At 40.9% G+C, this 15965-nt stretch overlaps 1 protein-coding gene across 1 annotated transcript in view; it reads left to right on the forward strand.

Moving 5' to 3' along the window:
- The window catches only part of CFTR (CF transmembrane conductance regulator), a 177175-nt gene that overhangs the window by 30185 nt on the left and 131025 nt on the right, over nt 1-15965 (forward strand). Inside the window, exon 3 of the mRNA XM_075557370.1 lies at nt 6107-6215. Coding sequence (XP_075413485.1) covers nt 6107-6215 — 109 coding nt within the window. The remainder of the gene's footprint in view (nt 1-6106; nt 6216-15965) is intronic.

Below are 15965 nucleotides of genomic sequence, written 5' to 3' on the forward strand. Positions count from 1 at the left end.
ACAGTTTCTTGCCTTTTGCATCAGCTTTGGCGTTTAGAATGCCCATTGCACCTGATACACTGCACCTGGAACACAACACCTACTCTTGAGGCTAATGCCTTCCTCCAGGCTACATATTGTGTCCCACAGATAAAACAAAAGAAAACCTAGTCTTGCCTCCCTCTCAGACCACTACCTCATTCTTTCATTTTTAAAATTCATAGCCAACACTTTTCTGCTGGTCTTGCTGCTTGTTCACCTTTCATTTATTTAACTGGTCCCTGAGAACCTTAGCTGTTCTACATTGGCCGGAGTTTTCACAGATTTTAAAAATATTATCAAGTAAAATGATATCTTTTGACTTGGCTTCCATGTTGACAACTTTCTCCCCATGGTGAAATAATGTTTTTGGTTTATGTATCATCTCCTATTCCTGATTTACCCATATGCTAAATCTTCTTTAAAATAAGTTATATCAGACTCCATACTTAGCTTTTTACTCTATGGTAAGTCAGCAGAATGGCATGGATGGGAGGCAAGCTTATTACCATGGGGAGTGGGATTAGTGGGCAAGGTAGAAGATAAGTAGAGAGTTGGGGTAGATGATTAGGCATTATAATAGATTCCGACTTACCTAGTGACATTGTGAGTATGCATTTGGCTGCTAACCATAAGGTCAATAGTTCAAAACCACCAGCTGTGAGGCTTTCTACACCCATAAAGAGTTCCAGTCTCAGGAACTCACAGGGGCAGTTTTACCCTGTCTTATAGAGTCACGTTGAATACACGTTCACTTGATGGCAGTGAGTGAGAAGGTGTGTCAGAACAGAACTGTGCTCCAGAGCTTTGCAATGGCTGGTATTTTAGAGGGAGGTCGGTAGGTATTTTTGTTCTGAGGTACGTGGGGTAGAGTCAAACCTACAACCTTTGGTTGTAATCCATATTACAGGCTGCAGTCCTTGAGCTTCATCAACAAGTGCCTCAAGTCCTTCTCACTTTCACCAGCAAACTTGTGTCCCCAGCATATCATAAGTTGTTAATAAGCTTTCTGCCAATCCTGGTAGAGGGAGTGTTCTTTATATAGTCCAGCTACTCAGATTATGTGCTCAAAAATATACAGATTAAATCAATAGTGAGAAGACACTACTTTAACCCACATCTTTCCTAATTTTTGACCATTCTATATCTCTTGTTATGCTTGAATGACGTCCCTTGATCGCTGTTCAGCTTCCACACGAGCACAGTGAAATGTTGGGGAATTCCCCTTCTACTCAGTGCTGTCTATAGCTTGTTATAATCCACGTATACAGTATTTTTGAACATTGCATAGTCAATACAAGTAAACATTGTTTTTCTGGTGTTCTCTGATTTAATCCAAGGTGCAACTGACATCAGCAGTGATATCCCTCATGCATCGACTTATTCCAAATTTGAATTTCTTGCAATTTCCTATTGATATACTGCTACAACCTTTCCTTCATGTGGCATTAATGATATTGTTTGATAATTTGCACATTCTTTAGGATGGGCACAAATATGTGTCTCTTCCAGTCAGTTATCCGGATAACTGACTTCCAAATTTCTGGTCATAGACAAGTGAGTGTTCTAGTGCTCCATCATTCAGTCGGTATTCCACCAATTTCTGGGCCCTCATTCGTAGCTAATTCCTTCCATGCATCTTGAACTTCTTCCTTTAGTACTATCGCTTCTTGCTCACGTGCTGTCTCTTGAAATGACTGACTGTCGACCAGTTCTCTTTGGTGCAGTGACTTTGTGTATTGTTTCATCTTCTTTTGATGCTTTCTGCATTGTTTGATATTTTTCTATAGAATGTTTCCATATTGCAGCTTGAGACTTGAATTTTCTTTTTCTCCTTTTCTTCAGTTTAAAATACGCTCAGTGTGTTCTTCTGCTTTGGTTTCCTAACTGTAGACCCTTGCAATTCTCATCATAACATTTCACTTTGTCTTCTTGAGCTGCCTTTTGAAATTTTCTGTTCAGCTTTTTGACTCCATGATTACTTCCATTTGCCTTACCGACTCTATGACTAAGAGCAAGTGTCCAAGCCTTCTGACATCCACTTGAATCTTTTCTTTCTTTCCCGTCCTTTTAACGGCTTTTGCTTTCTTCCCGGGTGCTGTTTTTGATGTCACACCACAACTCACCAGGCCTTCTGTTATTATGTTCAAGGCCTCACATTTATTCTTGATATATTCTTAAAATCCAGGTGGGATATACTTAAGGTTGTGTCTTGCCTCTTTTGGACCTTTTGAGAGTTTCTTCAATGTCAATCTGAACTTATATGTGAGCAATTAATGGTCTCTTCCATAATCAGCTCCTGGCCTTGGCTCTGATAGTGAGTTTCTCATCACACATCCTCTCTGGAGAAGTTTACATGAATAATAGCCTTTTGTGTTGTTGAAAAAGGTATTTGTCAAGAAGTCACTGGTCTTGCAAAATTTTAGCATGTGCTCTCCAGCTTCCTGTCTATCATCAGGTCCGTATTTTCCAAATACTCTTTCTTCTTGGATTTTTCACTTTTGCATTCTAATCACCCATAATTATCAACACATCTTGACGATATTTGATCCATTTCAGACTGGAGAAGTTAGTAGAATGCTTCAATTTCTTCATCACTAACCTTAGTGGTTGGTATGCTGATTTGAATAATCGCTGTATTTACTTTGCTTGGTTTTTTTGGTGTGTGTGTATAAATAGATGTTATCTACCACAGACAGCCTTGTCCTTCAAGATAGATCTTGCGATGTCCTTTTGGACAACACATGCACCACCATTCCTCTTGAACTTGTCATTACTGGCATAGGAAACCATATGAGTATCCATTTCTTCTCACCATTGCTTAGGACCTTGATCTTCAGGTGATTCATTTCATTTTTTGATGACTTCCAAGTTTTCTCAATTGATACTTCATACATCCCAAGTGCTACTTGCTAATAAATGTTTTCAGCTCCCTCTTCTCAATTTGAGTCCTGTTCCTTTAGTGGATGCATTTCCAGAAAGCTTTACTCCAGCCAAGTTGTACGGTTGCCTCTGCTTTGAGAGTGGGGAGAAAGACGAGGCTTTCTGTTCCCATAGACAGTCACAGGCCTGGAGACCTCCAGGAGCCACTCTACCCTGTCTTACAGGGTCACTGGATTCAGAATGGACTTGATGGCACTGTGAGTTGGTTTCTTGACTTTGAGAATGCCATCATGCTTTGAGTGCCTTCTGACCTGAATGCCTCCCTCATCTTCTGGCCCAAGTCTGACGATGTCAGGCTGCTGTTCCTAAGTTTGTTAGCATCTGACAATATTCCACTCCCATTCATGAAGGGTTCAAGTCGCTAATTCCGCAGGAGTGGACAGTTTAACTGCGACAAATTGCATGGATGTGGACACATCTGATCTTCTCTATTGCCATAAGGCGGGGTCAAACATGTCTTCATCCTCCATCATTTTTACCCTATCCTGACACCAATCATTCCTCTCATGGCACGCTACTTCAATGCTTGGTTGCAAGAGCCACCTAGAACTCCAGGGAATATTCATGATGAGGGTGTTTACTAGGGAAGTCAATAGGTTACTCCAAGTCAGGATCAGTAAACAGTAAGGATACAGCCACTGGTACACAATAGTACCTCACCTCAGCTAGCAGCCAAGGTTCTCCTTGGTGCTCAGCCTCCCAGCCATGTGCTTCCTTGGCTTCTGCATCAGTGGGCCAGGAAGCCAGTCGCCTTGTTGCTCTGTCCCACAGTTCCATAGCTTGAGGCTACCTGGGAAAAGGTTCTCTGTAGTCTTGGTCCTGCCCCTATGACTCTCTGATCCACAGACTCCGGTGTATCTGGTCTCAGTGGTCTTTGTCCGTTCAGACCAGGGTCTTAGACATGCCCTTCCAAATGGTCGTGAGATTTCTCCCTGTGTCCCATGTGGCTCTCATCCGCTGAGGAGGCTTTGATGGACATGTTGTTTTTGTCTGTTTGCTGACGACATCCCAGAAAAAAACCCCAAAGGACAGTGTCTTCTGTCCCATCCTCTAGTAAAGCAGTCTTACAGATGTCCACATGGAAACAAAGGGTATGACTTGATTCACATCCTCTACTTCGGTAAAGATTTAACCCCTCCTTAACTTCACATTTGGGAGAGACCTGCCTCTAAAAGGGGATCCTAGCCAATAGCACAGAGTCCAGAATTGTAATATACCACGTAAGGAAGTATGGCCAGAAGGGCTCTATTAATAGACTATAATTCACCAGTCCTTCTTTGAAATCTGTTCTTCGTCTGCAAGCTCTGATGAAATCTGCTCATCTTGGGTGACCGTGCTGGTATTTGAAATAGCAGCAACATAAATTCTAGAATCACAGCAACATACAAGGTACCACAGTATGACAACCTGACAGACAAGTGGTGAAGCTTGAGTTTGAGTTCATTTTTTCCTTTGTTCCAAATACAGCAATGTGTATTTGTAAGAACCATAGGTTAATTGGTAACTCTTTTCATTGTTCTTAAGAAGCCAGGCACTTTAAAAGCATCCAGCGTAGCCTTTCCATGAAGTCAACCCTCCACAGATATCTGAGGGGTACCCCAAAAAACGCAGGAGAAAGCTCTGATTGGCAGCGCTTTCATAGTAGGAGTTCACATTTTTCCTGCCAGGCAAGCATCAAGCAAAAGTCTCGGAGTTAGTGCATCCTTTGGCGTTGCCTGGGAAGGTTCTCTCTGGACACAGTGAGTTTTTTTGTGAAAGCCGTTTCACTGGAACCTCGTTTTTTGTGATGGCCAATTTAAGAGAATAGTGCACAGCTGTGAAATTTTGTTTCCTGCTCAGGGAAAAGTGCCACAAAAAACTCTTGTGATGTTGAACACAGCTTACAAGGACAGCACTATGGGGAAAACTCAAGTGTATGAGTGTTTTTCTCATTTCAAAAAGGTGAAATGTTGTTGGATGACAAACCTTGTTCTGGATGTCTGTCAAATGGATGCAAATGTCGACAAAATTCAAGCACCTGGGCTCGAAGACCAATGATGACAAAGGACCATTGAAGAGATGGGGAAGTTATCTGGGCTATCTTGGAGCTCAGTTCAGTGAGTTTTAATTGAAGATTTGGGAATGGGAAGAGTCACTGAGAAATTTGTGCCTCCTGTTCTGACTCATCAGGATAAAGAGCATCAACTACAAACATGCCATGCTTTGAAAGAACAACTTTGAAGTGACCCAGACTCTTTCCAAGGTCATTAGTGGTGACGAGACATGGTGGCCTTCTTACAACCCCCAAAACAAACATCGAGCCAGTGGAAGACACTATCGTTGCCTTGCCCCCCAAAAGCTGGTCAAATGATATCAAATATCAACATGATGCTCATTTTTGTGCGTTTTTTTTTAATGTGAGGGGGATAGTGCATTTGGAGTTCCTTCCACCAGGTCAGACTGCTAATCAAGCTTTCTCTTTAGAGGTTCTGAAGATTGTGTGTTAGTGTGTGATAGAAAAGGCCTGATTAGTGGCAGACAGGGGACTGGTTTTGCCACCATGACAATGCACCTGCTTATGCAGCCATTTCAGTGTGCCCATTTTTGGTAAAAACAAAGCAAAACAAACAAAGAAACCAAGCCAGCATGCCTCTCTTGCTCCACACACCTGACTCACATGACCTGGCTCTATGCAACTTATTTTTGTTTCTGAGAATGAAGGAAGACATGAAAGGACAGCGGTTTGATGATATAGAAGAAGTGAAGGAAAAAATGAGGAAGGTGCTGTCAACTATACAAACAGATAGGTTTGAAAAATGTTTCCAAGAATGGAATTGCAGATTTGACAAATCTATGAAGTATCATGAAGAGTACTTTGAAGGTGACAAGGTTGTTTTGTAAAAATAAAATTATATAAATAGTTTTGGGGGAGGGATAAATAAAAATATAATTCCATTTTGGGGGGTACCCCATTCTATGGCTGGGCATGACATTCTGCCAAATATGTGCCTCAGTCACTGGTGTTGCAGGGTCTCTAGAAGCTTCTGGTTCTTCCATCACCCGGGTTCATTTCCTTGAATTAACCTGAGCGGTATAGTAAGGGAAGCAGAACAACTCAGATATTTGCACAAGCAACTTATTGGTCTCATTTTTTATTCTTTTGCAGAGAATGGGACAGAGAGCTGGCTTCAAAGAAAAATCCCACGCTCATTAATGCCCTTCGGCGATGTTTTTTCGGAAGATTTATGTTCTATGGAATCTTGCTCTATTTAGGGGTAAGGATCTTGTTTATTAATGGGTATGGATTTAGTGACTATATTGACATATATTTTTATGTGTCTAGAAGTTGTAGAGGCATCTCGGAGGAGCCTTGGTGGTGCTGCTAACCAAAATGTCCGTTATTCAACCCCACCAGCCATTCCGTAGGAGGAAAGTCCTGGTGATAGGCTGTGGTTAAGATTACAGCCATGGAAAAGCTATGGAGCAGTGTGACTGTCCTCTGGAGAGTCGGGGGAGAAAGATGAGGCTTTCTGTTCCTGTAAAGCAGTACAGTCACAGAAGTCCACAGAGGCAGTTCTACCTAGTCCTTTAGGGTTGGAGTTGACTGTGGGTTGGAATTGACTAGATGACAATGAGTTTGGAGTATTTTTTGGTTGTTGTTGTAAATCCAAGTAACTTTTATGAGGGCAAGGGAAGTTTTAGTTATCACAGGTATAACATGCAGGGTCAGGTTTAAACATTCGTGGAGAGGAAATGTTGGATAATTTGCTTAGGAGGGGGAATAAAACCACGGAACCACAGAGGATTATACAAGACCTCAAGTGAACATAGCTTCCGTGAGAGTCACAAAGAAATTTTAATAGATATGTATCTTCGATTAGCACCCGAATCCACTATTTCTCTGCCCACCCTTCTGTGTGCTCCAGAATAATGGCCTATGGGAGTGTACCAACTAGTTTACTTGCTTATTGGCTTTCCTTTGGATTTGGCCAATGGAGAATAAAAGTAGAAAAGGGAAGATATGAGGGTAAATGGGAAATATTGGTTTTTCTAGATTTTCCTTCTCAGTGTTGCCTCAGGTAAGCTTCATTGATGACTTAAGACGAGGCAGCCCTCCACCAGAGTTTTTATCAACCTATGATTCTAATTATAGCTAAATCTTATCATGCTTTCAGACATAGGCCTAAAATAATTAAACTTTTGGCTTACCACATCTTGTCTATACCATGTACTTAGTTCTACATGAAATTATTCTGAAAATGAGGTGTCGATGGGATCAGATATCAGGCATCAAAGACCCAAAACAAAACAAACAAACAAAAAGCATATTAATGGGAACGAGGGGGAGGGCAGAGTGGAGACTCAAAGCCCATCAGTAGTCAATTGGACACCCCCTGTCAGAAGGGCCACAAGGAAGAGAAGAGCCAGGCAGGGTTCAGTATGGCATCAACGAAACATACAACCTTCCTCTAATTCTTTAATGGTTCTTCTCTTCCCATCTTCCCACCCCCCCACTACCATGACCTAGTTCTATCTTACATGTACACTGGTACCGGAACATGTACCGGAACATGTACACTGGTACAAATAAGAGCTCCCAACACAAGGAATCCAGGACAGATAAACCCTTCAGGACCAATAAGGGGAGCAGCAATAATAGGAGGGCAAGGGGGAACCGATCATAATGATTGATGTATGGACAGCAGAAAAGTGGGTGAAATGAGACAGCAGTTGGTGTGAGAGAAGAAAAAAATAATTATCAAGGGGACATGCGGGAGGGGAGAGAGGAGAGGGAGGAGGAAAAATGAGGAGCTGATGCCAGGGGCTCAAGTGTAAAGAAAATGTTTTGAAAAAGATGATGACAACGTATGTACAGATGTGTTTGACATGATGGATATATGTATGGATTGTGATGAAGGCTATAAGCCCTCCCAAAATGGGAAAAAAAACAGAACAAAAACCAAACTGACTGCCACTGAGTCGATGCTGACTCACAGTGACCCTGTAGGACAGAGTAGGATGCCCCTGTGAGTTGCCGAGACTGTAACTATTTATGGGAGTAGCAAACCCCATGTTTTCTTGGGGAGCAGCAGCAAGTGGCTTTGAACTGCACATTTTAAGGCTTGCAGCCCAGTTATTAACCACAAGCTCATCAGGGCCCACTTGCAGCTCTGCGCATGGCGGAGCAACAGCAGATTGTGATCACACGGGCCCTGCTCTCGCTCACTCAGCACACCATTGAGTCCATTCCAACCCACATCAAGGACAGTGGTTCTCAAGCTGTGGGTCGTGACCCCCTATGGGGGTGGGGGACGAACGACCCTTTCACAGGGGTCGCCTAAGAAAACACATATTTCCCTTGGTCTTAGTAACCGAGACACCGCTTCTCTATCCGTTTCCAGGCAGGTCTGCCCACATGCAGCTGTGCCCAAATATGAGTACTGTGAAGACTGTTACCCATGTTACACCATGCTTCAAGACAACATTTCTTTTATGTGTCATTAGAAATAAATATTTCACACTATATACTTACATATTGCTTTTGTGATTAATCACTATGCTTTAATTATGTTCAATTTGTAACAATAAAAATACATCCTGCATATCAGATACTTACATTACAATTCATAACAGCAGCAAAATGACAGTGATGAAGTAGCAACGAAAATAATTTTATAGTTGGGGTCACTACCACATGAACTGAATTAAAGGGTTGCGGCATTAGGAAGGTTGAGAACCACTGACATAGGAGAAAGTAAAACTGCACAGTGGGTTTTCCTGGCTGAAAATCTTAATGTGAGAATTGAGTTTTCCCTTATCCTTTTCTCTCTAGGAGAGGTTGGTAGATTTGAACCATGGTTTGCAGTGCAATGCACAGGTCATGAGAGTGCATTTGGTCCACTCTAAAAGAACTGAATGTAAATTTTGGAGTTATAACACAGTGGTTTGCATTGGCCTTATTGGTTAAGGTACATTTTTATAGAGATTTTAAAATGGACATTTGGCATCCGTTTGATGACTTACAACAACAGCAGTGTATTACAGTTCTAGATATAAAGGATGAATTTAATTCTGAACATTAAGAAACCATCTAAAACTCTAGTCTAGTAATGTGAAAATTCTCTGGGACTAGGATGGCCTGGGTCACAGGTGGCAATGTGCTTCAGTAAAATTAATTGTTTGTTTAAAAACCTTAATTTCTGTTATGATTCCAAATTGCATTATCTTACTAGTACATGAGATTACCAATGCCTTTATTTTTCTGCATTCAACAAGAGGATGACAGGAGGCAATATCAGAAGCTAAATTAAGTGAAATCTGCCCAATTACAAATATGAATGTTTGTAATATTTTTAAAGTTATCGCCTGATGCTGAGTCATTTGAAGGAAAAATGGCAGGCATTTAAAATGTGAAGGAGAGGTATTCTAGCAATATCTTTTCCTGTCTCCCGAGGCTAGGTCACTGCGAAAAGAGTTCCCTGGTTGAAAACTTCAGACTTTATGGTGTTTAAGTACACTGCAGGTCTTGCCCCAGCTGTTGTTAAAAGTGATCTTGATGTGTCTAAAATATCAGAGTCTAATTTTGAATCCTTGGTTTTAAATATTTTAAAGAAAAGTAACAATTTGAAAGTTTATACAGGGTTCAAAGAAGACTGTGCACATCTTTTGCTTCGGGAGGTCAAGCACTCTGTAGATTCTTTAGTGGTGCCCCTGGGAGCTGGTGGTGCCACACTGCCTCGGGCAGAAATGCCATACGCATGGCATTGCTTTCTTTTCTTTCCATTTTAATATTTCAGGTTTTCTTCCGTTTTAAAGATAATTTTATCAGGGGCTCTTATAACAATCCACACATCAGTTTTATCAGGCATATTTGTATATGTTGCCATCATTATTTTCTAAACACTTTCTATTTGAACCATTGGTATCAGCTCTTCCCCTCCCATTCTTGTGACCCCTTGATAAATTATAAGTCATTATTTTCATATCTTACACTGACCACTGCCTCCCTTCCCCCATGGTTTCTGTTGTTTATCCCCCTCAGGGGTGTGGGGGTTATGTATTGATCATGGCAATCGTTTTCTCCTTCCTCTCCTCCTTTCCCCCGCCCCTTACCCCCACCTCCTCGTATCACCACTCCCATTTCTGTCCATAAAGAGTTTACATGACCTGGATTTTGTGTGCCATGAGCTCTTATCTGTACTAGTGTACAGGTTCTGGTCTAGCCTGAAGTGGAAGGCAGGACTGGGATCATGATGGGGGTGGGTGGGGTGGGTGAGGAAGCCTCAAGGAACCGGAGGAATATTGTGTGTTTCATAAGTGTTATACTGAGCCCTGGTTGACTCAGCATTGCTTTAAGAACAGTAATTCATGTATACCAAGGGAAAAACACATTAAAAAATGTATACTGTTCAATGTGACTGCTATGAGATTCAGAATGCTTTACAATGTTCTTGATAATCTCCTGGCAGAATTATTCTGGCTTTTGATATGATAATGGTTAGCTGTCTCTCTCTCTCATGCTATATTGAATATACCATAGATGACCAGAAGAATAAACAAATCTTTCTTGGAAGAAGTACAGCCAGAATGTTCCTTTGAAGTGAGTTTTATGAAACTCACTTAGTGAGATAACATGTTCCTGGGGAAGGCAAGCATGCAACAAAGAGAAAGATGCACGGCAAGATGACTCAATGCTGGGTTAAATGTAGCCACAGTTGTGAGGATGGCACAGGACCGGGCGGTGTTTCCTTCCCAAAGATTCATTATGCGTTATAGCTGACTGTATGGCCCCTACCAACTACATTATATTCAAGGTTAAACACTGAGCCCTTGATTGGGATCCGTACAGTTTTACAGGATTAGGAAGGTTTTACAGGATTTGTTCAGAGGTCCTCTGACCATTTTAGTTGTGATTTGACTCAAGACCCTGAGTGTTAGTAACTCAGTGTTCATTAAGAACACAGCCACACAAGGCCCTGAAGGAAGGGGTGGAGAGAGGGAGACTGCTTCTCCCTGGGGAATCATATCAATCCACTTTCTTAGGGGAGTCATAATAATCCACTTAGAAACACAACTGCCTAAGGACAAAGCGTTTTACATGGTCTACTTAAGGTCAGAGATTGTTCAACAGGGGGCTGAGTTTATCTTATGGCTGAAAATGGAGTAGGTGCTCATGGTCAAATGTAGCCTTCTAAAAACCAAGTGCTTAGAATTTAAGATCTAATACAATACCCAGGTTTCTGCAGCTTCAAAGCCTACAGACATCCTATGACATTATAATATGATTTCTATGAGTCAGATTCTATTCAAAGGCAGTGAGTTTGGATTGGAGATCTTGTTTCATTATCAATATATCAAACTAAGGGTAGTCAAGAGAAAGCAGGAGCAGCAATATTAATCTCTGATAAAATAGACATCAAAGTAAAAGCCATAATGAGACAAAGAAGCTTATTAGCTAATCTGAAAGCTTCAATTGAACAAGAAACTATAATCATAATTCGTATGTATGCAACCAAATAAAAGACGTCCAGCATACATTAATCTACATTGTATAGACCTGGAGAAATAAATAGACTATAATATGACAGTACTAGGAGATTTCAACACATTTGAGAAAAGATAGCTTAACTAGAAACAAAATCAACAAAGAGACAGAAGAACTAAACAACAAAATCAAACAATTTGATCTCTTGGACATATATAGAATATATCACCCAACAAAAACACATTGTACATTTTCCTAATGTACTTGGGATCTTCTCCAGAATAGATCACATTTTAGACCATAAAGCAAGCATCAGAATATTAAAAAATATTGAGACTATAAACCATTATTTTTTTCAGTCCACAATGCCATAAAATCAGATAGCAACCAGAGGAGGGTCATCCCCCAAAGTCAAATACACGTCACTTAAAAACTACTAGTTAATTGAAGAAATAAAGAACACAAGAAAAAAATTCCTTAAAACAAATGAGAATGAAAATACAACATACCCAAATCTCGGATATAGCAAAAAAAAAAAACAGTACACAGAGGACAGTTTATCGCAATAAGTCTCATAAAAAAGATAGACAGTAGAAAAAAACAAATAATAAAGATTAAAGCAGAAATAAATGAATCAGAAGAAATAAAACCATAGAAAAAATCAGCAAGACAAGAAATCAGTTGATCAGAAAGATGACCAAAATTGATAAACTACTGGCAAACAAACCAAAAGAAAGAGAAAATACAATTATTATGAGCAAGAAATGAAATGGATGACAATACAACAGAACCTACTGCTTTAAAAAAGACTACAGATAGGTGGGATAAACAATCCGGAGGAGGAAACAATAGGGCCCAGGGTTCCAGGGGCATGTGGGAGAGGCAGGGGAAGGTAGTGAGTGTTAACAAACCCAGGGCCAAGGGAACATCTGGTGATACAAAATCGAGGGTGAGGAGGTTGCAGGAGGCCTGGTAGGGCTTGATGTAACTGAGAGGAATTACTGAAACCCAAATGAAGGCTGAACATGATAGTGGGATAAGAAGAAAGTAAAAGGAAATAGAGCAAAGGACTAGGAGGCAAAGGGCATTTATAGAGGTCTAAATACAGTCATGTACATATGAAAATATAATATATATATGATGATGGGGAAATAGATCTATGTGCATATATTTATAGGTTTAGTATCAAGGTAGCAGATGGACATTGGGTCTCTACTCAAGTACTCCCTCAATGCAAGAACACTGTTCTATTAAACTGGCATTCCATGATGCTCACCTTCCCAAAACGATCGCTGAAGACAAAGCAGGTGCATAAGCAAATGTGGTGAAGAAAGCTGATGGTGCCCGGCTATCAAAAGATATAGTGTCTGGGGTCTTAAAGGGTTGAAGATAAACAAGTGGTCATCTAACTGAGAAGCAACAAAGCCCATTTGGAGGAAGCACCACAGCCTGTATGATCATGAGGTGTCAAAGGGATCAGGTAGCAGGCATCAAAGAACAAAAAATTATATCATTGTGAATGGGTGTGTGTGGAGTGGAGACCCAAAGCCCATCTGTAGGCAACTGGACATCCCCTTACAGAAGGGTCGCGGGGAGGAGATGAGCCAGTTAGAGTGCAGTATAGCACTGATGAAAAACAACTTTCCTCTAGTTCTTTAGTGCTTTCTCCTCCCCACTATCATAATCCCAAATCTACCTTACAAATCTGGCTAGACCTGAGGCTGTTACACTTGTACAGATAAGAGCTGGAAACACGGGGAATCCAAGACAGATAAACCCCTCATAATGAGAGTAGCAAAAACAAGAAGGTAAGGAAAAGTTTGGGGGAGAAAGGGGGAACTGATCACAATGATCTACATATAACCTCTCCCTGAGGGACAGACAACAAAAGTGGGTGAAGGAAGACATCGGTCAGTATAAGACATGGAAAAATAATAATAATTATAAATTTTCAAGGGTTCATGAGGGAGGGAGGTTGGGGGATGGAGGGATAAAGAGCTGATACCAAGGGCTCAAGTAGAAGGAACATGTTTTGAGAATGATGAAGGCAACAAATGTACAAATGTGCTTGACACAATGGCTGGATTGTGATGAGTTCTACGAGCCCCCAATAAAATTATTGTAAAAAAAAAAGACCACACAGTATTATGAAAAACATATTCCAACAAATTTGAAAATCTAGGAGCTATGGATAAATTTTACAAAAACATCACCTACTTAAAATAACACAAACTCATGTAGAAAATAGCAACAACCCTATAACACAAGCAGAAATAGATCTGCTCATTTTAAACACACACCAAAAAATCACCAAAAAATCCAGGAACAGATCTTCAACCAGGTAATTCTACTAAGCATTTAGAGAAAAGTTAACATGAACCATACATGAACTATTGCATACCATACAAATGGACATTATATTATCATACCCATTTGTTGAAGCAAATATAGCTCTGGTACCTAGTCCTAAGCACTATTTAGTTGGCTCGAACATTGATGTTTGGGGTGGGGGTGGGGATGCTATAACAGTTGCTTGTGACCATGAAAGGTTACGTGTCACAATGAAGGCACTTCTCTCTCTGTGTATACTGATGCAATTTGAAATCATATTAGCTATGGCTCACAGTGAGTTAAACCTTGTTTTTTCTTCAACTTACTCAGTAGCCAGATACAACATGGTCTTTACCATTTAAGACTCCAGGTGTGGAAGAAAGACTGATTGCAGGAAAACTGATCTTGAGTGTCAATTCAGGATAGTCTGAGGGAAGCCAAGTGGCGAAATCCTATAAGGAGATTACCGAGTGAAGATGATTACCACATTACATTTATTATCTTAAGAAATTCACAAGTATTGGCTCAAAAATATTCTTGATTTCTAGGCAGCTCTGGGCTTGTTTTTTTAAAAACATTTTATTAGGGGCTCATACAACTCTGATCACAATCCATACATATACATACATCAATTGTATAAAGCACATCCGCACATTCCCTGCCCCAATCATTCTCAAAGCATTTGCTCTCCACTTAAGCCCTTTGCATCAGGTCCTCTTTTTTTCCCCTTCCTCCCCGCTACCCCCTCCCTCCTGTGCCCTTGGTAATTTATACATTGTTATTTTGTCATATCTTGCCCTATCCGGAGTCTCCCTTCCCCCCTTCTCTGCCGTCCATCTCCCAGGGAGGAGGTCACATGTGGATCCTTGTAATCAGTTCCCCCTTTCCAACCCACTCACCCTCCACTCTCCCAGCATCACCCCTCACACCCTTGGTCCTGAAGGTATCGTCCACCCTGGATTCCCTGTGCCTCCAGCCCCCATATGTACCAGTGTACAACCTCCCTATCCAACCCTGCAAGGTAGAATTCAGATCATGGTAGATGGAGGAAAGAGCTAGGAGCTCTGGGCTTGTTACCGCCATCAAATTGAGGTACTGGTTGTGAAACTAGGGATGAACTATCATTGTTCATGAAACCTCAAGACCTTTAAGGGCATGAAAGAGAAATGCCGGTACTCATTTTGCCAGAGTTCTAAGCTCTCAAGTTTATATAGCAGAAAGCCCAGATTTGAACTAACTTTAGACTTCTTTTTCTACTACCTTCACCCCCCCCAGGAAGGGGAAGATGACAGGGGAAAGGGATGAACTATAACTACAAAGGCCTCTCTGGTCTTGATACCAAGGTTACTAGAGGAAGGGAGAATCTACAGTTTCCCTGTACTTGGGTGCTGTTGAGTTGATTCTACTTCATAGCAACCCCCAAGCCCTATCACAGAGTAGAGCTTCTTTGTAGGGTTTAAGACCTCAGAAGAATTGATACCTTTGAATCACAGTGTTGGTGATGAATAGTGAAAGAATGAACATATTTTTCATGGATGAAGTACTGCCAGATGCTCCGTAGAAGTGAAGCTCGGCAGACTTAGTCTTGCATACTTTGGACATGTTCTAAAGAGACCAGTCCCTTGAAAGAGACATGGTTCTTGTAAAGTGGAGGGACATGAAAAATGAGGAAGACTCTTGTTAAGAAAGACTGGCATAGTGGCTGCAACAATGAGCTCAAACATACCAACATGTGTGAAGATCGTGTGGGAATGAGCTGTCTCCTCTGTTGGACAGAGGCTTATGAATTGGCATCGACTCAATGGCACCTAACAACAACAATAACAACAAAAGTGTTTATGGGACTGGATCTCCACATCTTTCTCCCACAGAGTAGTTGGGTGGATTTGCGCCTTCTTGTTAATGGCCATGTGCTTAAGTGAGGAGAACCAAAAGGCTCATTACATGGTATCTAGCGAAATCGTATTTATCGTAAATGTCAATGATATTAAATTATAACTTAAATTGCTAGGTTAGTGTTGCGTTGTTCCTGATGTTTGAATTGGTGGCCAAGTGAAAAAAAAGAACTGGGTTATGTTTATTTTGATTTTGAATTTTGAGTAAGCAGGTGAGTTGGATTGCCTTGTTCAAATCTTGGTTTTACCACTTACTATTTGTGTAACTTTGAGCATTTTTAACCTGTCTTTACCCATTTCCTTATTGTAAAATG

This window comes from Tenrec ecaudatus, chromosome 9 (assembly GCF_050624435.1).
Source record: "Tenrec ecaudatus isolate mTenEca1 chromosome 9, mTenEca1.hap1, whole genome shotgun sequence".
Lineage (NCBI taxonomy): Eukaryota > Metazoa > Chordata > Mammalia > Afrosoricida > Tenrecidae > Tenrec > Tenrec ecaudatus.